Source organism: Coregonus clupeaformis, chromosome 34 (assembly GCF_020615455.1).
Source record: "Coregonus clupeaformis isolate EN_2021a chromosome 34, ASM2061545v1, whole genome shotgun sequence".
Classification (NCBI taxonomy): Eukaryota; Metazoa; Chordata; class Actinopteri; order Salmoniformes; family Salmonidae; genus Coregonus; species Coregonus clupeaformis.
The window spans coordinates 45,398,355-45,422,018 of record NC_059225.1 but is presented as its reverse complement, the minus strand read 5'-3'; the positions used below and the strand labels follow the sequence as shown (position 1 = coordinate 45,422,018).

The 23,664-nt window shown below is 43.1% G+C and overlaps 2 protein-coding genes across 4 annotated transcripts in view; both read left to right on the top strand.

Moving 5' to 3' along the window:
• The window catches only part of arhgap29a (Rho GTPase activating protein 29a), a 75,036-nt gene extending 58,792 nt beyond the window's left edge, over positions 1-16,244 (top strand). For 2 of the 3 annotated variants that reach the window (XM_041862251.1, XM_041862253.1), the window contains 11 exons: positions 73-275; positions 1,665-1,849; positions 3,302-3,430; positions 4,619-4,717; positions 9,548-9,711; positions 10,452-10,640; positions 10,835-10,972; positions 11,218-11,453; positions 11,707-12,043; positions 13,624-13,732; positions 13,855-16,244. In XM_041862251.1, coding sequence (XP_041718185.1) covers positions 73-275; positions 1,665-1,849; positions 3,302-3,430; positions 4,619-4,717; positions 9,548-9,711; positions 10,452-10,640; positions 10,835-10,972; positions 11,218-11,453; positions 11,707-12,043; positions 13,624-13,732; positions 13,855-14,849 — 2,784 coding nt within the window. In that variant the 3' untranslated portion in view covers positions 14,850-16,244. The remainder of the gene's footprint in view (positions 1-72; positions 276-1,664; positions 1,850-3,301; positions 3,431-4,618; positions 4,718-9,547; positions 9,712-10,451; positions 10,641-10,834; positions 10,973-11,217; positions 11,454-11,706; positions 12,044-13,623; positions 13,733-13,854) is intronic. The other variant, XM_041862252.2, reaches the window with a different exon arrangement.
• A 925-nt stretch (positions 16,245-17,169) lies between these two features.
• The window catches only part of LOC121550099 (retinal-specific phospholipid-transporting ATPase ABCA4), a 62,562-nt gene continuing 56,067 nt past the window's right edge, over positions 17,170-23,664 (top strand). The window contains exons 1-5 of the mRNA XM_041862248.1: positions 17,170-17,255; positions 18,572-18,683; positions 19,415-19,508; positions 21,351-21,492; positions 21,889-22,028. Of these exons, the coding sequence (XP_041718182.1) occupies positions 18,618-18,683; positions 19,415-19,508; positions 21,351-21,492; positions 21,889-22,028 (442 nt within the window). The 5' untranslated portion in view covers positions 17,170-17,255; positions 18,572-18,617. The remainder of the gene's footprint in view (positions 17,256-18,571; positions 18,684-19,414; positions 19,509-21,350; positions 21,493-21,888; positions 22,029-23,664) is intronic.

Genomic DNA, 23,664 nt, shown 5'->3' with positions numbered 1-23,664 from the left:
TAAAAATAGAACTCAGTCTAATTTTAGGGGTGCTGTATCTAATGGGCTTTATCTGTGTGTATGTCTCCCCAGGTGACAGTGAACTGGTTCCAGCTCCAGCAGGCCCAGGTTGTGTCTCTACCCGTCAACCACCAGTCTCTGTGTGAGAGCGCCAAGCTGTACGAGCCGGGTCAGCGATACATTGGCTTCGTCAGGAGTCTTCCTGCCCAGTCAGACAGACCCAGGGTGGAGTCCTACTCCTTCGATGCCACCGTCTCACACTGTAACAACGCAGGGTGAGGGGAACACTGGATGGATGCTGTGATTTTGCTTTTGCCTACTACTTCGGTTTAAACTCACTCTCTGATCCTTAAACATAAATAGAGTGTGTGTGTGTGCATAAAAACGTGTGAAGCATCATCATAACTAGGATTGAGATCTCCATGAGTGCCATTATCTGAACAAATGAGTGAGTTACTCTCTGTGGGAGAGCAGGAAGATTGTGTTTTGAAAGAGTTACTGCTTTTGAGAGAAAAAGCCTTGTGGAGAATAGTATTATATTTATCAAATCACATTTTTATTTGTCACATGCGTCGAATACAACAGGTGTAGACCTTACTGTGAAATGCTTACTTACAAACCCTTAACCAACAATGCAGTTTTAAGAAAATTTAGTTAAGAAAATATTAACTAAATAAACTAAAGTGATTTTTATGAGGCTATATACAGGGGGTACCGGTACTGAGTCAATGTGCGGGGGTACAGGTTAGTCGAGGTAATTTGTACATGTAGGTAGGGGTAAAGTGACTATGCATAGATACTCATTTAGTGATTTGCTGAGAGAAGGAGTGACTGGGAGAGCAGGATTGTATTAGCAGATGGAATAATTGAGAGAGCGAGAGAGAGAGAGAGAGAGATTGTTTTAGAGAGGGAACACAATTGAGTTTGGTCTGCAGGACTTCCTGAGGTAGTGACTGGTCATGGGAAAGAGAAAGAGAGAGGGGGGGTGGGGGTGAAGAAAGGGGTAGGGGGAAGGGGAAAACTCTGTTTTCATAATGCTATTCAGGCCATGCCTTATGACTGAAACACCAATCTAAATTGTTCAACTTTTTTGTTGAGTCGTATACAGATATGAAATAAGCACAAGTTTGCCCACTGCACCCTTCTTAACTTCATACAAAAAATTATTTTCATGAGTGGTCGTCATAGACTCTGCTTGTGTAATGGTGTACGTAGTGACACAGAGTGTAGACGTAGATGCTTTGTTCTTGGTTTGTTTACTTCTCCCAATCCTGCCCACTGATCAAAGAAGTGGGGTGACAGGGAGGGGAAGCAGGGGTTAATTATAGACCTATATCTTATAGACTGCCCATATGCACGTCCTTATAGGAGTGTCCATTGGTTTTAGATCCATTAGTCCGTTATCAATTTCCACATATGCGAATGGTCATGTTGATTGGGATGTTAATTTAAGGTTTATATTGATGTTGATGGGATTAATCAATTTCCTTTCTCATCTATTGAATTTGGTGATTATGTATGTAAAGGCTATGGATCCATCCATGTGAGTTCATGTTGATTGATTACAGTACCCTCACAAGACACTGGATAATCTCTATGTTTGAAGCCTATAATGTGAGATGTAATGTTAATCTTAACTCTTCCCTATCTCCCCCTCCTCCCAGGTTGCCCCTCGCTAAGCGGTCGTTGAGCAGCACCCACTGCAGTGCCCACAGTTCCCACGGTAACCTGTCTCAGATGTCCGTCACCTCTGGGGACTTCCTGGGGACCGACGAGGTGGAGAGCCCGGTCCACACACGGCCCACCAAGATCTCTGAGAGACGGTCCAACAGCAGCGCCGACATCCAAGGTAGTCTAGTGGTAGCCTAGTCGTTTACGGAGAAATACATGAGGGTTTCTGGTGAGGCCTGATCCTATAATACAGGTTAATAAACAACAAGAGGAAGGGATGAAAATACTCACTATTCTTTTAAAGCATACACCAAAGAGAGATCAAATCAAAATCAAATTGTATTTGTCACATGCTTTGTAAACAACAGGTGTAAACGTACAGTGAAATGTTTTCTTACGGGCCCTTCCCAACAATGCAGAGAGAAAAGAAATAGAGAAATAATAGAAAAGTAAAAATACATAATAATAATAAATACACAATGAGTAATGATAACTTGGCTATATACAGTATACCAGTACCAAGTCCATGTGCAGCGGTGTGAGGTAAATTAGGGAGATATGAACACATATCTTGGAATAATGTGAGCGAGAGATAGAGAGAGTGTGTGTGTGTTGTACTTGTGTTGGTGTGAGTGAGTCTGGAAGCTTCCAAGTTGATCCAGTGCTTTGAGATTAGCCCTGTCCTCATCTGACTGTCTATCATTCAGGGACACACACACCTTCACACACTCTCACATACACCCTCACACACACTCTCTCATACACCCTCACACACTCTCACACACACCCTCACACACTCTCTCACACACCCTCACACACACTCTCTCATACACCCTCACACATTCTCTCACACACCCTCACACACACTCTCTCACACACCCTCACACACACTCTCTCACACACCCCCACACACACTCACACACACTCTCACACACACCCTCACACATACTCTCACACACACCCTCACATACGCTCTCACACACGCTCTCACATACACTCTCACACTCATCCCATCTCTTTCAGATCAGCTCATGACACTGATAGACACATCTCTAACTTCACTGCAGGCCAAATTAAGACTATACCCCAAATAGTTTTTTAGTAGGCAAAACTTCCCCCTGTCATAATTTGTGGTAGATGTTGAATTGCTATCACAGTTTGGTAATCTCTATCTTCTTCATATCCAGGTCCTCATAGGCATTGAGAAAAGAAAACAAGTTTTGAATGTTAAATGAATGCTTACATAATCAACTCATTCATGATAAATAATTTTTGTTTGTATTCATTTGATGTGTACAGAGGTCTATGGGATGATGATCTCCTTTTGTGATTATCAAGTGTTTCCATGTAAACCACTTGATACTGAATTAATGTGGTCCTCTATCCCACACATAACCCACTCATTATGCCTTTATCAATGAGGATGCAATTAGCCAGTCTAGTCCCTGTTTCCTTGACTGAATTTGAATGAGCTGAATTTCTAAATAGGTACAAGTGTATTCATTTTGTTTAAAATGTTTCAATAACTAAATATAAATTATTTTTGGTTATGTATGATTCAGTAAATGCAAATGTGTTGGAAGAGTACAGTAACAGATGCAGAATGAGTATTTCCTATTGTGTGTTCCAGCTCTGAGGATCCAGGGCCCGTTCCGACCCTGGGGAACGGGTAGTCAGGGCGGGGGGATGTGCAGTGACTCAGAGAGCGCCGGAGGCAGCAGTGAGTCCCGATCCATGGACTCCCCCACAGCCAGCCCAGGTAATGCCCCATCTATCCACCCTCCTCCTCCCTATATACCCTTCCTAGCCCAGGGCTATATCTCCACACAACCTTCTATCCATTGGCTTGGCAGCCACCTTCAAACACCTGGCACCAACCAGCACTACACCCTGTCTGCCTTAGCTTTCATCACCTGTTGAAAGGAATTGATTGATGGTTCTTGTTATGTCATATCAGCCTCCCTCCTTGACGTGACAGAGACAAACGAAAAATACAATAACAAGACACAGAGACAGACAGACTAACAGTGGGAACATGCCTGAGTCCTGAAGGTGTCTCTATAATACCTTAGAGAGGGATGTGATCTACAGGCTGTGTAAATAACACAGGAATGTGAAGCAGGTTTAACAGTAACATTTTCTGGAGTTTTGTGTTATTCTGGTGTTGTTTTCTGTTTATTATCTAATAGTCTGTTTGTTTTTCATTGAGTGTTATGGTATGTTTCCTTCAACTTAATTATAGTGTTACAATCATGTTATAATCATACAAAACAAGCGTTCCAGAGTGAGATGTTTTATTTGACTAGTTAGAATTAATTTAACTGGATTAAGCAATCTGACTCGTTAGCACTTTTGGACTCATACGAATCTAGAACAATTGGAATGAGAGTTTGCCATCTAGCCAGTCAGTTCATTCTTATATTTCCAAAGTGCCCCAATGTCTGGAGAAATGTGGGAAATGTGCCCTATCACAAGAGATTGGCCTCTTGTCCAGGCCATTATCAGAACAATAAGGGATCAACCAGAGGGATTGATCGTTGAATGGAGGTATGAATCACCCAGAATGCCTCGTGGGTGGTCCCCTGTTGGTCTCCTGACCTCTTGCCATTGGAGGGTCCTGTGTTATAATAGCTGGACTCTTTGACAGTCGCTCAGTTCATACCAAGCAAGGCTTGAAGCTATTGCTAGAAAGGAGCAGACACTCTGAGATAACCACCTAAAACCAAGGATCTACTAATAAATATAATATATAATAACATAATATATGCCATTTAGCAGACGCTTTTGTCCAAAGCGACTTACAGTCATGCGTGCATACTGCATACAATTACTATTACTACTAGACCAGGCCTCAGTTAGACAGTGGACAGTGGACAGTAGTACTGAGTAGCTAGACAGTTGTATTGTACTATGAGAATATTTTGTGTGTTCACTGGCTCCTGCTCAGGTGACTTCAAGAGGAGATTACCCAGAACCCCCTCCACGGGAACCATGTCATCAGCTGATGACCTGGACGAGAGAGAGCCGCCCTCGCCATCAGACAACGGTGAGTCAGATAGTTCAGTAATTTGATATGATTCTATATGTTTGCTTTGGCAAAGTATGTGGTAACACTTTCCATGTCAATAAAGCCTCTTGGATTTGAGTTCAGGGAAGATGTGTGTGTGTGGTAAAACAGTTGGTAATGCTTGAAATGTCATAAGAGTATATTGTAACAGTTCAGAATGTGTTATGACAGTCTCATTTGGAGCAATAATCTCTTCAGCAGCAATACAAAGGTAGCCTAGCGGTTAGAGCATTAGTCCAGTAAAGGTTGCTAGTTTGAATCTCCAAGGTGAACAAATCTACCGATGTGCCCTTGAGCAAGGCACTCAACTCTTATTGTTCCAGGGTCGCTGTTGATAATGGCAAACCCTGGCCGTGACCTCACTCTCAGAGGGTGTCTCAGGGGGAGTTGGATATGCAAAAAACACATTTCCAATGGCACACATGCGTATTAATAACATTTGTACATGTGAAGATCTTCTTTCCAAAATGCTATATATACATTTTCAGATATTTGGGTAAATTAGCTTTTATTGTTTAAAGATCTTATGAACAAGATTGGTGTGTATCTAATCATGGCGTGGGGTTGTATTTGTTTGAAATGTATCATTGATGGTTTCATTTCAGAGAGACAAATAATCATGTTTTTTTGCTAAATTCTCACTCTCAGATAAATAATTAGTACTACTAGGTTTTACACAGTCAAATGTAACAAATAACTACATTTTTTATAAAGAGCTGTACAAATGATACATTTGTGAAATCAACATAAAAACTATTAATCAATACAGTAATGAGATCTGTATGTAAAACATTTACAGTGCCTTCAGAAAGTTTTCATACACATTGACTTATTCCACATTTGTTGTGTTACAGCCTGAATTCAAAATGGATTAAATATATTTTTTGTTCTCACCCATCTACACACAATACCCCATCATTACAAAGTGAAAACATGTTTTGAGAATTTTGTGCAACTTTATTGAAAATGAAATATAGAAATATCAAATGTACATAAGTATCCACACCCCTGAGTCAAAACATGTTAGAATCACCTTTGGCAACGATTACAGCTGTGTCTTTCTGAGTAAGTGGCGGCATGTAACCTAGCGGTTAAGAGTGTTGGGCCAGTGACCGAAAGGTCGCTGGTTTGAATACCCGAGCCGACTAGATGATAAATCTGTCGATGTGCCCTTGTACAAGGCACTTAACCCTAATTGCTCCTGTAAGCTGCTCTGAATAAGAGTGTCTGCTAACTTTAAGTCTCTAAGAGCACCTGGATTATACAATTATCATGTTTTACATTCTTCAAGCTCTGTCAAGTTGGTTGTTTAGCATTGCTAGACAAACATTTTAAAGTCTTGCCATAGATTTTCAAACCGATTTAAGTCAAATCTGTAACTAGACCACTTAGGAACATTCAATGTTGTCTTGGTAAGCAGCTCCAGTGTATATTTGGCCTTGTGTTTTAAGTTATTGTACTGCTGGAAGGTGAATTTGTCTCCCAGAGTCTGTTGGAAAGCAGACTGAAGCAGGTTTTCCTCTAGGATTTTGCCTGTGCTTAGCTCTATTTCTTTTCTTTTTATCTTAACAAACTCCCTAGTCCGTGCCGATGACAAGCATACCCATACCATGATGCAGCCAACCCATGCTTCAAAATATGAAGAGTGGTACTCAGTGATGTGTTGTATTGGATTTGCCTCAAACATAACACTTTGTGTTCAGGACATAAAGTTCATTTCTTTGCCACATTTGTAGCTGTTTTTATTTATTGCATGTTTTGGAATATTTTTTATTCTGTACAGGCTTCCTTCCTTCTTTTCACTCTGTCATTTAGTTAGTAATGTAGAGTAACTAAAATGTTGCTGATCCATCCTTAGTTTTCTCCTATCACAGCCATTAAACTGTTTCAAAGTCACCATTGGCCTCATGAAATCCCTGAGCGGTTTCCTTCCTCTCTGGCAACTGAGTTAGGAAGGACGCCTGTATCTTTGTTGTGACTGGTTGTATTGATACATCATCCAAAGTGTAATTAATAGCTTCACCGTGCTCAAAGGGATATTCAATGTCTGCTTTATTTATTTTTACCCATCTACCAATAGGTGCCCTTCTTTGCGAGGCATTGGAAAACCTCCCTGGTCTTTGTGGTTGAATCTGTGTTTGAAATTCACTGCTCGACTGAGGGACCTTACAGATAATTGTAGGTGTGGGGTACAGAGATGAGGTAGTCATTAAAAAATCATGTTAATCACTATTATTGCACACAGAGTGAGTCCGTGCAACTTATGTGATTTGTTTAGCAAATTTTTACTCCTGAACTTATTTGCCATAACAAAGGGGTTGAATACTTATTGACTGAAGACATTTCAGCTTTTCATTTTTAATTAATTTGCTAACATTTCTAGAAACATCATTCTCCTTTGACATTATGGGATATTGTGTGTAGGCCAGTGACACAAAATCTCAATTTAAATTCCGGCTTTAACACAACAAAATGCGGAAAAAGTCAAGGGGTGTGAATACTTTCTGAAGGCACTATACATTTGACATTTTAGTCATTTAGCAGATGCTCATATCCAGAGCGACTTACAGTTAGTGTATTAATCTTAAGATAACTCGGTGTTACAACCACATATCGCAGTCAAACATACAGTATACAAACATTCCATTCCAGCTACAGTGGGGAAAAAAAGAATTTAGTCAGCCACCAATTGTGCAAGTTCTCCCACTTAAAAAGATGAGAGAGGCCTGTAATTTTCATCATAGGTACCCGTCAACTATGACAGACAAAATGAGAAAAAAAATCCAGAAAATCACATTGTAGGATTTTTAATGAATTTATTTGCAAATTATGGTGGAAAATAAATATTTGGTCAATAACAAAAGTTTCTCAATACTTTGTTATATACCCTTTGTTGGCAATGACACAGGTCAAACGTTTTCTGTAAGTCTTCACAAGGTTTTCACACACCGTTGCTGGTATTTTGGCCCATTCCTCCATGCAGATCTCCTCTAGAGCAGTGATGTTTTGGGGCTGTCGCTGGGCAACACGGACTTTCAACTCCCTCCAAAGATTTTCTATGGGGGTTGAGATCTGGAGACTGGCTAGGCCACTCCAGGACCTTGAAATGCTTCTTACGAAGCCACTCCTTCGTTGCCCGGGCGGTGTGTTTGGGATCATTGTCATGCTGAAATACCCAGCCACGTTTCATCTTCAATGCCCTTGCTGATGGAAGGAGGTTTTCACTCAAAATCTCACGATACATGGCCCCATTCATTCTTTCCTTTACACGGATCAGTCGTCCTGGTCCCTTTGCAGAAAAACAGCCCCAAAGCATGATGTTTCCACCCCCATGCTTCACAGTAGGTATGGTGTTCTTTGGATGCAACTCAGCATTGTTTGTCCGACGAGTTTAGTTTTTACCAAAAAGTTCTATTTTGGTTTCATCTGACCATATGACATTCTCCCAATCCTCTTCTGGATCATCCAAATGCACTCTAGCAAACTTCAGACGGGCCTGGACATGTACTGGTTTAAGCAGGGGGACACGTCTGACACTGCAGGATTTGAGTCCCTGGTGGCGTAGTGTGTTACTGATGGTAGGCTTTGTTACTTTGGTCCCAGCTCTCTGCAGGTCATTCACTAGGTCCCCCCGTGTGGTTCTGAGATTTTTGCTCACCGTTCTTGTGATCATTTTGACCCCACGGGGTGAGATCTTGCGTGGAGCCCCAGATCGAGGGAGATTATCAGTGGTCTTGTATGTCTTCCATTTCCTAATAATTGCTCCCACAGTTGATTTCTTCAAACCAAGCTGCTTACCTATTGCAGATTCAGTCTTCCCAGCCTGGTGCAGGTCTACAATTTAGTTTCTGGTGTCCTTTGACAGCTCTTTGGTCTTAGCCATAGTGGAGTTTGGAGTGTGACTGTTTGAGGTTGTGGACAGGTGTCTTTTATACTGATAACAAGTTCAAGCAGGTGCCATTAATACAGGTAACGAGTGGAGGACAGAGGAGCCTCTTAAAGAAGAAGTTACAGGTCTGTGAGAGCCAGAAATCTTGCTTGTTTGTAGGTGACCAAATACTTATTTTCCACCATAATTTGCAAATAAATTCATTAAAAATCCTACAATGTGATTTTCTGGATTTTCTTTTCTCAATTTGTCTGTCATAGTTGACGTGTACCTATGATGAAAATTACAGGCCTCTCTCATCTTTTTAAGTGGGAAAACTTGCACAATTGGTGGCTGACTAAATAATTTTTTCCCCCACTGTAAACAATGGAGTTTTGCATACACACCCACCTAAATTATTATTATTAATTATTATTATTTATTATTATTTGGACCAGTGATGGTGTTAATGGAGATGATACTCTCTCTCTCTCTCTCTCTCTCTCTCTCTCTCTCTCTCTCTCTCTCTCTCTCTCTCTCTCTCTCTCTCTCTCTCTCTCTCTCTCTCTCTCTCTATGTCTCTCTCTGTCTATCGCTGTCTCTCTCTCTATGTCTCTCTCTCCTCTGTCTCTCTCTCTCTCTCTCTCTCTCTCTCTCTCTCTCTCTCTCTCTGTCTCTCTCTCTCTCGCTCTCTCTCTCTCTCTCTCTCTCTCTCTCTGTCTCTCTCTCTCTCTCTCGCTCTCTCTCTCTCTCTCTCTCTCTCTCTCTCTCTCTCTCTCTCTCTCTATGTCTCTCTCTGTCTATCGCTGTCTCTCTCTCTATGTCTCTCTCTCCTCTGTCTCTCTCTGTCTCTCTCTCTCTCTCTCTCTCTCTCTCTCTCTCTCTCTCTCTCTCTCTCTCTCTCTCTCCTCCTCCTCCTCTCCATATCTGCTCTCCCCTAGGTCTAAGTGAGATGGTGATAGAGACAGCCAGTTCCCCAGGTCCGTTCCGTAACACCCAGATGTCGAAGGCAGCCCAGACACACAAGCTGAGGAAGCTGAGGGCCCTGTCCAAGTGCAGAGAGTGTGATAGTCTGGTGGTCTTCCATGGGGCTGAGTGTGAGGAGGTGAGGACAGTGGTTTTCAATCTGGGGTGCTCTACCCCTGGAAGTACCTGGCCTATCCACAGGGGGGAATTGGAAAGACTCAGAAGACCATAGGCCTAATGATCAGTTGAACATGAAGGGGTACTTCAGGTAGAGCAAAATGTGATTTTGGGTACAGTAAGTAACCAAATAAGACATACTGGTCTATTAGCCCCAATAGGAAAGAGACTGTTGATCACAAGTAGCCACACAGGGGCTGCATGAGAGTCCACAGACCATCAGTTGTCATTTAGAGTGACCTCTCCATCATCCAGCACTAGGTATTTGGACTCATTGAAAGGGGACATGCAGCGGAAACCAAATACCTTTTGTTACCCTCTTGGAGCCTGTACTATCCTCTTGTTAGAATGTTCTCTCAGCTCTGCTTATTTTAGATAGAGTTACATTACATATTTATGGAAACCTTCATATTTGGATACATTGGAACAGGACAGTGAAAGATGGTTACTTGAGGGGAATGGTTATTTAGCCGATTATGTAACACTGTGGTCATGTGTGGCTCTGTGAGAGTGGGGTGCTAGCAACGTCAAGGTCGTGGGTTCAATTCCCACAGGGATCACATACACTTACTAAAATATATGCACTCACTGTACTGTAAGTCACTTTGGATAAAAGCATCTGCTAAGTGGCATATATATATATACAGTATTATTGCTAGCTGACATGGATATTCACTATTTGACTCCTCTGCTGTTTCCCAGTGCTCCCTGGCCTGCCATAAGAAGTGTTTGGAGACTCTGGCCATCCAATGTGGTCATAAGAAACTCCAGGGTAGACTGCACCTCTTTGGTATTGACTTCACCCAGGCAGCTAGGAACAACCCAGATGGAATCCCTTTCATCATCAGGAAGTGTACCTCAGAGATAGAGAATAGAGCACTGGACATCAAGGTAACATTTTGCTAGCTTTTTAAAGTAAGATTATGTAGCCTAGCTATAGTGCATGCTTGTTTGGCAAATATTCTCTATTGTTTCAGACGTCATCCACCCCTGTTTAAAAAAAATTGAAAGCTCTCTTTTTTACAGCTAAATAATGTTTTTTAGGATAATAAAATGGGCTGCTGTGTTGTGTCTTGGTTTTCCAGGGGATCTATCGTGTGAACGGGGCCAAGTCTCGTGTGGAGAAGCTCTGTCAGGCGTTTGAGAACGGCAAGGACCTAGTGGAGCTATCTGACCTTTACCCTCATGACATCAGCAACGTGCTCAAACTTTACCTGAGACAGGTGGGTCTCACACACATACACACAGAATCCTTCAGGATAAGATAGTTGCTGGTTACAGAGTACGTCAGACAGACTGCACGCTAGCCCAATAATATTTACCTATCTTCCTTCTCTTCATTCATTGCTAGTTTATATTCCCAAATGCTTCTTTCTTTGTCTCCAGTCCTGTCTGTTGTATATTTGTCTTCATATTTTTGTTATTCCAGTTTAAAATTAACTTCCATGTTTATTTTCTCTCCCTGTAGCTTCCAGAGCCTCTCATCCTGTTCCGTTTTTACAACGACTTCATCGGCCTGGCCAAGGAGAGCCAGAACATCATTGTGGACGAGGTGGAGGCGTCCAGGGTCAGCCCCGTCTCCCTGACCCCGCCGCAGGTCAGCGTGGAGCTCAACCGGGTCCTCTTCAAGATCAAAGACCTTCTGAGACAGCTGCCAACGGCCCACTACAAGACCCTGCAGTTCCTCATCCAACACCTGCACAGGTACGGAATCTATTCAGAGAATATAGATGAGTTGACAAGCGCTCACAACTCTCACTTTCACCTAAATAATTTATTGATGTCAATGGGACACTTTGAGTTAAGTCAGCGGATCTCAAGTCCGAAAACAACCCTGTAAATACACATACACAACTTAAAACACACAAGTCCCACCAAGTAACAACAAAAACCTGCAACAGCAGTAACAATGAACCAGAAGTCCACCTTCATATTTCATCCTTCCTCACCCCTGTAGGGTGACCGAGCAGGCGGAGGAGAACAAGATGACAGCCAGTAACCTGGGTATCATCTTTGGCCCCACGCTCATCAAACCCAGACAGACAGACGCCGAGGTGTCCCTGTCCTCCCTGGTGGACTACCCCTACCAGGCCCTCATTGTGGAGCTCCTCATCAGACACTACCAGATGATCTTTGATGTCCCCCTTAGCCCCCTGCCACGGCCCCAGGGCCCACCAGGCCCCTCTGGGGAGGGCTCTCCTCTGAAGGGTCAGGACTCTAATCCCCGCCTCACCCCTCAGGAGAAGGAGCAGCTTCTCAGCAGACACTCCAAGTCTCTGGTAGATGTTAAGGAGGTGAGTGACTTGTCTGATCCCATATTAAAATAGAAGTCAATAGAAATATGATTAACCTCAACACTGACTATAATACACTATGGCCAAAAGTATATGGACACCTGCTCGTCGAACATTCCAAAATCATGGGCATTAATATGGAGTTGGTCCACGCTTTGCTGCTATAACAGCCTCCACTCTTCTGGGAAGGCTTTCCACTAGATGTTGGAACATTGCTGCGGGGACTTGCTTCCATTCAGCCACAAGAGCATTAGTGAGGTCGGGCACTGATGTTGGCCGATTAGGCCTGGCTCGCAGTCGGTGTTTCAATTCATCCCAAAGGTGGGGTTGAGGTTAGGGCTCTGTGCAGGCCAGTCAAGTTCTTCCACACCGATCTCGACAAACCATTTCTGTATGGACCTCGCTTTGTGCAAGGGGACATTGTCATGCTGAAACAGGTTGCCACAAAGTTGGAAGCACAGAATCGTCTAGAATGTCACTGTATGCTGTAGCGTTAAGATTTCCCTTCATTAGAATTAAGGGGCCTAGCCCAAACCATGAAAAACAGCCCTAGATCATTATTCCCCCTCCACCAAACTTTACAGTTGGCACTATGCATTGGGGCAGGTAGCGTTCTCCTGGCATCCGCCAAACCCAGATTCGTTCGTCGGACTGCCAGATGGTGAAGCGTGAATCATCACTCCAGATAATTAATTTCCATTGCTCCAGAGTCCGATGGCGGCGAGCTTTACACCACTCCAGCCGACGCTTGGCATTGCGCATGGTGATCTTAGGCTTGTGTGTGGCTTCTCGGCCATGGAAACCCATTTCATGAAGCTCCCGACAAACAGTTATTGTGCTGACGTTGCTTCCAGAGGCAGTTTGGAACTCGGTAGTGAGTGTTGCAACCGAGGACAGATTATTTTTACGTGCTTCAGCACTCAGTGGTCCCGTTCTGTGAGCTTGTGTGGCCTACCACTTTGTGGCTGAGCCGTTGTTGCTCCTAGACTTTTCCACTTCACAACAGCACTTACAGTTGACCAGGGCAGCTTTGACAAACTGACTTGTTGGAAAGGTGGTATCATATGACGGTGCCACGTTGAAAGTCACAGAGCTCTTCAGTAAGGCCATTCTACTGTTTGTCTGTGGAGATTGCATGACTGTGTGCTCAATGTTATACACTTGTCAGCAAAGGGTATGGCTGAAATAGCCAAATCCACTAATTTGAAGGGTTGTCCTTATACTTTTGGCCATGTAGTGTACCTCACAATCCGTATGTTACAGATCTAGCTACTACTACTGACTGAAACAGTAGTGATTACTGACTCTCTCTATCTCTCTCTCTCTCTCTATCTCTCTCTCTCTCTCTATCTCTCTCTCTCTCTCTCTCGCTCTCTCTCTCTCTCTCTCTCTCTCTCTCTCTCTCTCTCTCTCTCTCTCTCTCTCTCTCTCTCTCTCTCTCTCTCTCTCTCTCTCTCTCTCTCTCTCTCTCTCTCTCTCTCTCTCTCTCTCTCTCTCTCTCTCTCTCTCTCTCTCTCTCTCTCTCTCCATTGTGTTTTTCCCTCTCTGTCCATCTGTTTCCTGTCCTCTGTCCATTGCAGCAGAGCTCTAAAGTGTATAAGCGTCATTCCTCCATAATCCCCTCCACCCATTTAATGGATGAGGTCAGAGAGGGGAAACCCAGGCCTGATGGGAGGGACTATGCACCTGGTCAGTATTACTAAACTATAGCTGGACACACTGGGCCCATAGATACACTGTATACTATAGCCTACTTTACCGTATCACTCCCTGCTATTTTATAACTGACGTGTCCTCTATTTACTCTGTAGTAGTGGACGAGGACTCAGAGCAACTCAACGGGCTCCTGTCTGGCAGCGTCCCTGAGGTCCAGAGAGCAGGAGGAGAGAGGGAGAGGGGGGAAAGGGGTCTGACCCGGGCCCGCCACACCACTTCCCGGGTCCACCTCCGCCACCCCCGCTCCAAGCTTGTCTCCCGGCCCATGAGCATGCCTGCTGAACGCCTCCTGAACCCCGCCCACGGCGTGGACGAGAGGAATGCCAGGAACACCGCTGACCTGGACACCGAGGACGTTACCGGGAGCGCCGGGAACATTGCGATTGAGGAGGTGTCGGAGGACGAGAAGCCAAAGTCGAGGGCGAGCAGCCACTACCGGAGCACGTTCATCGACACAGGGACGTTACGTAGGACCTGGGACAGACAGTACAAGCATTATGACATCACCCCCAGGACAGCTAAGATCATTACCAACCTGCCTACAGCAGACAAGGAGGTGGAGGACTCGACCAGCAGCCTCTCCACGTCTGTACCATCATCCTCTTCCACAAGCACCATCTACCCCAACAGACCCTACACCATTGCAGTGAGGCCGGGCAGGACTCTGAAAAGGGAGGAGAACGTGTGCGAGTACAGCCCTGTGCCCACTGCGTTCAGGCCCCCCCGGACTCTACAGCCACCCCCTGGAACCTTCTACAAACCCCCCTCGGGGATCAAGGCCAAAGTGCTAGAGAAGCGTGTCGAGGCAGCTAACAGCGCAGAGGAGGAAGAAGAGGAGGACGATGATGATGAGGAAGATGAGGAAGATGAGATGGGTCTGGAGGTCTCTGTAGATGAGCCCTCTGTGGATGAAGACAATGTGGATGAGGACACTGAGGGTCCGCAGCAGGCTGCAGGCTCCTCTCTGTCTCTGCCCCAATCCCCCACCTCCAGCCCTGAGGACCTCAGTGAGGAGGCCAAGCCCGTGTACCAGAGACTACGGCCCAGACGCTTGCAGGAGTTTGAGCACCGTGAGGCCCATTTTGTATGACAATATTTATCGCTATCATTCACTGGTCGCCATTAGAATTAATGAAGAGCCATTTTCCTTCTATGATTTGGATTTAAATGGTCAAATCTGTATATGTGCCATATTGTAGAAGAAAAAAAAACAACAACACTTAAAATAATTTCATGACCTGTGAAACAAATTACCCACGGAAGTGTTATATATATTAATATATTCCTTGTTATCTGTTTTGGAGTTCCGCAGTTGGTGCTGGAAGGAACTGTTGTACTGCAGGTCCCCAAAATGAAGACAGGATGCACTTAGTTAGCTACACAACAATGGGTGTATTATAAGTTACTTCACCTATTCTAGGTTTTTCTGTAAAAGGTCTGTATAAAGAAAGCCACATAATCAAAACATGCTTCCAGTACCAATCACTACAAATGTTAAAGAAATAGTTAATTTCCCAAAAGTTAAATCCATTATTGTAGATTTATATGTACAGTATTTTTAACATATGGCTCAATAAAAAGTAATGCCAGGATAGCATGTTTTTCTCTTTTTTAAACTGTGCAATTACTTTTTATTAAAGAAATATCATACTGTATCTGTTGTACAAAGTTTTGGTACACTGTATTTGTATGTTTATACGCCAAAAAATATTATTTCAACAAACTGTTACAGTATAGTGTGTATTGCCACTTTATAAAACATGAGTTTGACGCACTTATTTAATCCAGTCTTTCACAGTTATTTTATGCATTACACATTTCTACTTTTTGTAATGCAGTATTTTGTACACAGTATTACTTTTGTATACAGTCATTTGAAAAGTTACAATGTATAATTGTACATGATGCTTTATCAAACCTTAAACTGCATGTGTTGCTCGTTTAATGTGGATGAGTAACTCTTCTTTGTCTTTGACTTGATTGACACTTGTAAATGGCAAGTGTCTGTATGTAAGTCAATGGAGATGTGCTACAAACCCACACTTCAACCAAACATCAACCTTCCCCTTTTATATGTTTACCTGGAAGGTAACAACCTAACAACTCAACTGAAAAGCATTTAATAATATTATTAGAGGTCAGTCAGGTAGTGTCTGGCCTGTTGTAAGAAGTCTATCACAATATTACGATGGGCGAAAGCTGTTCTCTTTTTTAAAATTTTATTCAGTTCAGTCAGTGCTGACCAGATATTTTATTCATATCAATTATACTCTCACTTTGTACCGGTTACAAGTACCATAACTGCATAATTCATGTACATGATATATCCGTCTATATTTTATAAATATTATCTATAAGGGTCTTTGCAGATTGTCTCCAATGTATTAAATCCCTTTCATTGTACAAACAGGTACATACGAACATACACCTTTTTGTAACTTATTAAAATATAGTTGACAACTTCCAAACATGTTTCTGTAATCTTTTGTATTCCCTCACCTACAGTATAGGTTGTTGATAAACAAGATAATGGAAATGTGGACTATGGATAGAATAATAATCTCAAAGTGTTACTGAAATTCTGAAGCTAGGGGGTGATGGGGCATGCTCCCCCGCAAATGTTTTAAAGTCAATTAAGTAGCTGGCTACATAAGGGTTAGTAGTCAGCTATTTGGCTGGCAGCTGGTGCTTGTGGAACACACTATAAACCAGGGTTCTTCAATTCCGGTCCTGGAGGGCCGAAACACCTCTGTTTTTCATCCTCTCCTTCTAATCAGGGGCTAATTCAGACCTGGGACACAAGGTGAGTGCAATTAACTACCAGGTAGAAATAAAAAACAGAAGTGTTTCGGCCCTCCAGGACTGGAATTGAAGAACCCTGCTGTAAACTATAGGTCATTTTATGAATTATATCAACGATTCATAGCACTATGTAGGTTGACATAGTAGGATTAAAGTTGCCCTACTAACTGATGTAGCTAGAGTTCCTTCAACAGAGACTTACCGTAGCCTACAGCCACAGAGATTTGTGGACATGACCCTTCGCTAGTAGGAATACTCACTATTGACCCCTTAGAGACTGACTGCCAACACAACTTGAAGGCCTTACTGAATGGGTACCAGTTAGACCCCACACATTTTGGAGCCTAGGTAAATTCCCAGTAAAGTTGATGTGAATAAATGGAGAGTAAGAGGAAGAAGCCATAACATGTAGACCCAATTGTTTTTCCCATAACGTTCAATAAAATGTTCCCTCTTTTTCTCGGGTGGTTGTCAGGTCATTCAGGTCTCTGTGAAAATGGATGAGTGGTGTTAGCAGGCTCTGAGGCGTTGAGAAAGAAGATTAAACCAATCAGATTAACTATTCGCTGGGTCTGTAGGAACTAAAGGAACTGCGTGGTTAGCTGTTAGCACCAGACATGGGACACACAACACAACGTCCTGGGTGACTTTATACTCAGTAGATAGTACTCCACGGTTATATTCTTCTTCTGAAGTAAGTGGTCTTTCATGTTTTTGAGGTGTCCTATATAGTTGTGTTACTAGTCTGTTCATTCATGTGTAATAACAATGTTAGCTAGGACAGTCTGTGTTGTGGTTGTAGGCTACACTGTTGCATAATCTGTATGCTCCTGGAATTCTTAAAGCAACAAAATCCTATTGTCAACATCTAAACCTTGTTGCTAACAGCATGCAAACATGTAACATTTAACAAACACATTTGGTATATCAAAGTCAGAAGAGGGGAACACATCTTGATACAACACCGGTTGAGGATTTGACATTGTGCCTAACATATTGCAATGTAACTACTACTGGGCGGCAGGTAGCCTAGCGATTCAGAGCGTTGGGCCAGTAACCGAAAGATCGCTGGTTAGAATCCCCGAGCCAACTAGGTGAAAAATCTGCCGATGTGCCCTTGAGTGAGGCACTTAACCCTAATTGCTCCTGTAAATCGCTCTGGATTTTTAGAGCATCTGCTAAATGACTAAAATGTAAATGTAAAATGTACTAGTAGTACTACCAGTAAATGTAACTACTAGTAGTACTACCAATAAATGTAACTACTAGTAGTACTACCAGTAAATGTAACTACTAGTAGTACATTTTCATGTAGCCTAACCAGCAGGGTGCTCTGGGTGATGTTTGACGACAAAATGTCATACATGTTTATTAGACCAGACTATGTACAATTTATTTGAGATATCTGACAACTAGAGGTAGTACATAGTCAAGCATGACAGAACATCACCATTCATTTTATCAATCACATTTTCAAAAGACTGAATTGTTATATTATTACAGTAATCCATTCTGCAAGCAGTCAGTCCACTGGGAGTAGTGACCATTATGTGTGCATTATTATGTCATCACATCACATGACATAAACAGCTCAGCCAATGAGAGTTGTTCTACCCTCCCTCATGCTACTATTGTTATATACTGATTGGCATGACCTAGAAAGGGGCTTTGCCCTTCCCACCCTTGCTCACCATGTGAAACACTTGCCTACTTCAATCAGTATCAAAACACCCTGGAACCAGGAGCAGCCTAGCATTCTTCTCAGCGCATAGAAGGATTACTTCCTGTTCTGTGGTCCTAGAATCAAAATAAACTGGAACCGCTCTATCTGTATGGTATTTAGTGAGAAACAGATTGTTTAAGGATTTGGAAATGTGTTAATTATGTCAACATTGTGAGGTGGATGAGGTATGGTTGTCATGGTTGTGAGGTGGTTGTGTGATGGTTGTTTGGTGGTTGTGGCATGGTTGTGAGGTGGTTTTATGATGGTTGTGTGATGGTTGTTTCCAGGTCTGTGCCCTGGTGGTGACCCCTACGAGGGGTGAAGAGAAGGATCATGGGTACGGGCAGTCAAGTCCGATTGCTGCTGTGGAAGAACTGGACACTTCGCAAGAGACAGAAGGTAAAACAAACACACTTCTGATGATTGTCTTTCTCAATCTAACTCATCTTTAATTTTGAAGGCAGTTCCATCACCTTCTGTGAAATTATTTGCAAGCACTTGCTTTGTGTGTCACTGAATTCTAAAAGCTACTTTGCCCCTTAGGGCCACCGTACTAAAACAGAACAGAAATGTAGGATTTAAAATCTACATATTGAGTAATCTAAATACAAAATAGATCCACCCTGTTATTGACTTGTTCTGGATAGTGTCTCAGACCTGTCATCATGGTAGTAGCCTAAAGGTTGTGAGAGGACAATCACATGAGGATGATGCCTCTGGCTGCTGGGTGACAGGAAGTTGTTGCACAAGTTTGGTTAGCTTAGCATCCCAGCCTGCCGTGTTTAGATCGCTGTGTTTGGCTCAGTCACCCATGGTCACATCTCACATCGTGCCAACTGCATACTGTAAACTATTGAAGCTTGGCCCGATTTGGACAAACACACACACAAGCCAAACGACGGGAGTCAACTTTTTGTTGTGGACATTCAGATCCCTTTGTGCTTCATTAACAAACTAAAGCCACACTCCTTAATTTATGCATACCCTCAAACTAATTTACGCATACAAATCAACTCTCACCCCACACTCACTTATGTTACTCTAATATTGATAGATGTTTTTCAGCTTAATTCAAAATGAACACCTGCCTTCCAATGTGTAGAGTATATTGTTTGTTGTTTTCCTCCCAGATCCGGTTCTTCATGGAGATAATGTGGCCAGTGGTTCTGTTCATTGGACTAGTGTGGCTGAGAAGTGCTAACCCTTTATATCGCCAACATGAGTGTAAGAACATGTTCTTCTGACAATGTAAACACTGGTGTTACCAACAGTTCAGCAATCTATGCACTAACAATACAACCCTGCAAACCAGCAAATGGTCAGCTCTGATGTACAAAATATATTCAGTATGTTTACAAATCTTTTCTAGTCAAAATAATCAATTTTGTGACTAGAGTTATTCCAGTCTATACAGTGAGGGAAAAAAGTATTTGATCCCCTGCTGATTTTGTACGTTTGCCCACTGACAAAGACATGATCAGTCTATAATTTTAATGGTAGGTTTATTTGAACAGTGAGAGACAGAATAACAACAACAGAATGCAGAAAAACACATGTCAAAAATTGTATAAATTGATTTGCATTTTAATGAAGGAAATAAGTATTTGACCCCCTCTCCATCAGAAAGATTTCTGGCTCCCAGGTGTCTTTTATACAGGTAATGAGCTGAGATTAGGAGCACACTCTTAAAGGGAGACACCTGTCCACTGAAGCAATCAATCAATCAGATTCCAAACTCTCCACCATGGCCAAGACCAAAGAGATCTCCAAGGATGTCAGGGACAAGATTGTAGACCTACACAAGGCTGGAATGGGCTACAAGACCATCGCCAAGCAGCTTGGTGAGAAGGTGACAACAGTTGGTGCGATTATTCGCAAATAGAAGAAACACAAAAGAACTGTCAATCTCCCTCGGCCTGGGGCTCCATGCAAGATCTCACCTCGTGGAGTTACAATGCTCATGAGAACGGTGAGGAATCAGCCTAGAACTACACGGGAGGATCTTGTCAATTATCTCAAGGCAGCTGGGACCATAGTCACCAAGAAAACAATTGGTAACACTAAGCCGTGAAGGACTGAAATCCTGCAGTGCCCGCAAGGTCCCCCTGCTCAAGAAAGCACATATACAGGGCTGTCTGAAGGTGGCCAATGAACATCTGAATGATTCAGAGGAGAACTGGGTGAAAGTGCTGTGGTTAGATGAGACCAAAATCGAGCTCTTTGGCATCAACTCAACTCGCCATGTTTGGAGGAGGAGGAATGCTGCCTATGACCCCAAGAACACCATCCCCACCGTCAAACATGGAGGTGGAGACATTATGCTTTGGGGGTGTTTTTCTGCTAAGGGGACAGGACAACTTCACCGCATCAAAGGGACGATGGACGGGGCCATGTACCATCGAATCTTGGGTGAGAACCTCCTTCCCTCAGCCAGTGCATTGAAAATGGGTCGTGGATGGGTATTCCAGCATGACAATGACCCAAAACACACGGCCAAGGCAACAAAGGAGTGCCTCAAGAAGAAGCACATTAAGGTCCTGGAGTGGCCTAGCCAGTCTCCAGACCTTAATCCCATAGAAAATCTGTGGAGGGAGCTGAAGGTTCGAGTTGCCAAACGTCAGCCTCGAAACCTTAATGACTTGAAGAAGATCTGCAAAGAGGAGTGGGACAAAATCCCTCCTGAGATGTGTGCAAACCTGGTGGCCAACTACAAGAAACGTCTGACCTCTGTGATTGCCAACAAGGGTTTTTCCACCAAGTACTAAGTCATGTTTTGCAGAGGGGTCAAATACTTATTTCCCTCATTAAAATGCAAATACATTTGTAACATTTTTGACATGCGTTTTTCTGGATTTTTTTGTTGTTATTCTGTCTCTCACTGTTCAAATAAACCTACCATTACAATTATAGACTGATCATTTCTTTGTCAGTGGGCAAACGTATAAAATCAGCAGGGGATCAAATAATTTTTTCCCTCACTGTACATGATGATCAGAGCTCTGTCAACTGTTCCAGTCTTTGCTATTGACCAGTGCCATCTGTCCTGTCCTGTCCACTGTTGTATAGGTCACTTTCCCAACAAGGCCATGCCCTCGACTGGCATCCTTCCATGGATCCAGGGAATCTTCTGCAACGCCAACAACCCATGCTTCCAGTACGCTACCAGGGGAGAGGGCCTCGGACTCGTCTCCAACTACAACGATTCCATGTGAGCAGAGGAGCAGGGCTGTGATAGCTGGTCCCAGATCTGTTGGTGCTGTCAAGCCAACTCCTATGGTCATTGTCTAGGGCTGTTTGTGATGGTGGGCCAGCCAGATAGGAGAGGGTTGAGCAGCAGTACTACATACTGATGTACCATTTGATGGCAGATGAAAGGAGGGTGTTGTTATAATACAGGATGTTCTCGCTGAAGGCACTTGGCAAGGCTCTGCACTCATGCCAATGAGGTTCAGGGTTCTTATGTCTGTGTGAATGGGTTGCTTGAATGAATGTGTTTACCTATCTGTGTGTGTATTTGTATATCTGTGTTGGTGTTTATGTCTGTGTGTGTGTGTTCCAGTCTATGTGTGTGTGTAACCCATCCTCTGCTCTGCTCCCCATGCAGACTGGCTCGGTTCTACTTGGACACCCAGGAGCTTCTGCTGAGTGACCCAGAGTTCCTGCAGCTTGGTCGGCTCTGGAGGGAACTGTTCACCATGAGCACCTTCATGGACACCCTGCGGACCAACCCAGAACAGGTCTCAGGTCAGAGGAACAGCCATCAACTTAAAAGCTATGGTTCATAAGTACATATCTAGGACAGACCTGGGTTCAAATACATGTGTATTTGATTATTTGTTATTTAAATACTAGCCAACTATTTTTCTAAACCTAGACATTATAAACCGGAAATGAAAACACTCACACAGCAGTGTGCAGTCCTCACCAAATAATGTGTATTTTCTTTGTGGTATGAGAGTGATTGATCATGTTTTATACAATCATCTGGTCCAAAAGCAGTCCGGGGCAATTGTATCCCATCTTCACCAAACCAAACAAATGAACCCAACACATCCCATCTCTTCCATTCCTCTTCTCCAGCTCTGTGTCATGTGTAGACTGGAGGTGGGCAGGATTACATCACTTAGCTTTTAAGAAAGGCACTTCCCCGTAGTGGGAACTAGGATCCTAAGCAGCAGCACTGTTTATTTTGTGAGAAAGCAATTCATGTGTTTCCCTTCCCAACAGAACACATAAACATGGTTATATCTGGGAGCCAATGCTAACATTCCCATACTAATGATCGCTTCTACATTCTCAATCTGATCTGACAACTACAAATGCTACTCTGCTGGAATAATAGCCCTTTATGATGGATCTACTAGCTACACTCTTAGTAAAGGGTTCTTCGGCTGTCCCCATAGGAGAACCCTTTGAAGAACCCTTTTTGGTTGCAGGTAGAACCCTTTTGGATCCCTTTCTACAGAGGGTTCTACATGGAACCCAAAAGGGTTCTACCTGGAACCAAAAAGGGTTATCCTATGGGGAGCCCTTTTGGAACCCTTTTTTCTAAGAGTGTAGAATGAGACTGCATACCAGTTAGTGATAGATTATTTTTTATTTATTTATTCTTCACCTTTATTTAACCAGGTAAGCCAGTTGAGAACAAGTTCTCATTTACAACTGCGACCTGGCCAAGATAAAGCATAGCAGTGCGATAAAAACAACAACACAGAGTTACATATGGGGTAAAACAAAACATAAAGTCAAAAATACAACAGAAAATATATATACAGTGTGTGCAAATGTAGCAAGTTATGGAGGTAAGGCAATAAATAGGCTATAGTGCAAAATAATTACAATTAGTATTAACACTGGAATGATAGATGTGCAAGAGATGATGTGCAAATAGAGATACTAGGGTGAAAATGAGCAAAATAAATAACAATATGGGGATGAGGTAGTTGGGTGGGCTAATTTCAGATGGGCTGTGTACAGGTGCAGTGATCGGTAAGGTGCTCTGACAACTGATGCTTAAAGTTAGTGAGGAAGATAAGAGTCTCCAGCTTCAGAGATTTTTGCAATTCGTTCCAGTCATTGGCAGCAGAGAACTGGAAGGAATGGCGGCCAAAGGAGGTGTTGGCTTTGGGGATGACCAGTGAGATATACCTGCTGGAGCGCATACTACGGGTGGGTGTTGCTATGGTGACCAATGAGCTAAGATAAGGCGGGGATTTGCCTAGCAGTGATTAATAGATGGCCTGGAGCCAGTGGGTTTGGCGACGAATATGTAGTGAGGACCAGCCAACAAGAGCGTACAGGTCACAGTGGTGGGTAGTATATGGGGCTTTGGTGACAAAACGGATGGCACTGTGATAGACTACATCCAATTTGCTGAGTA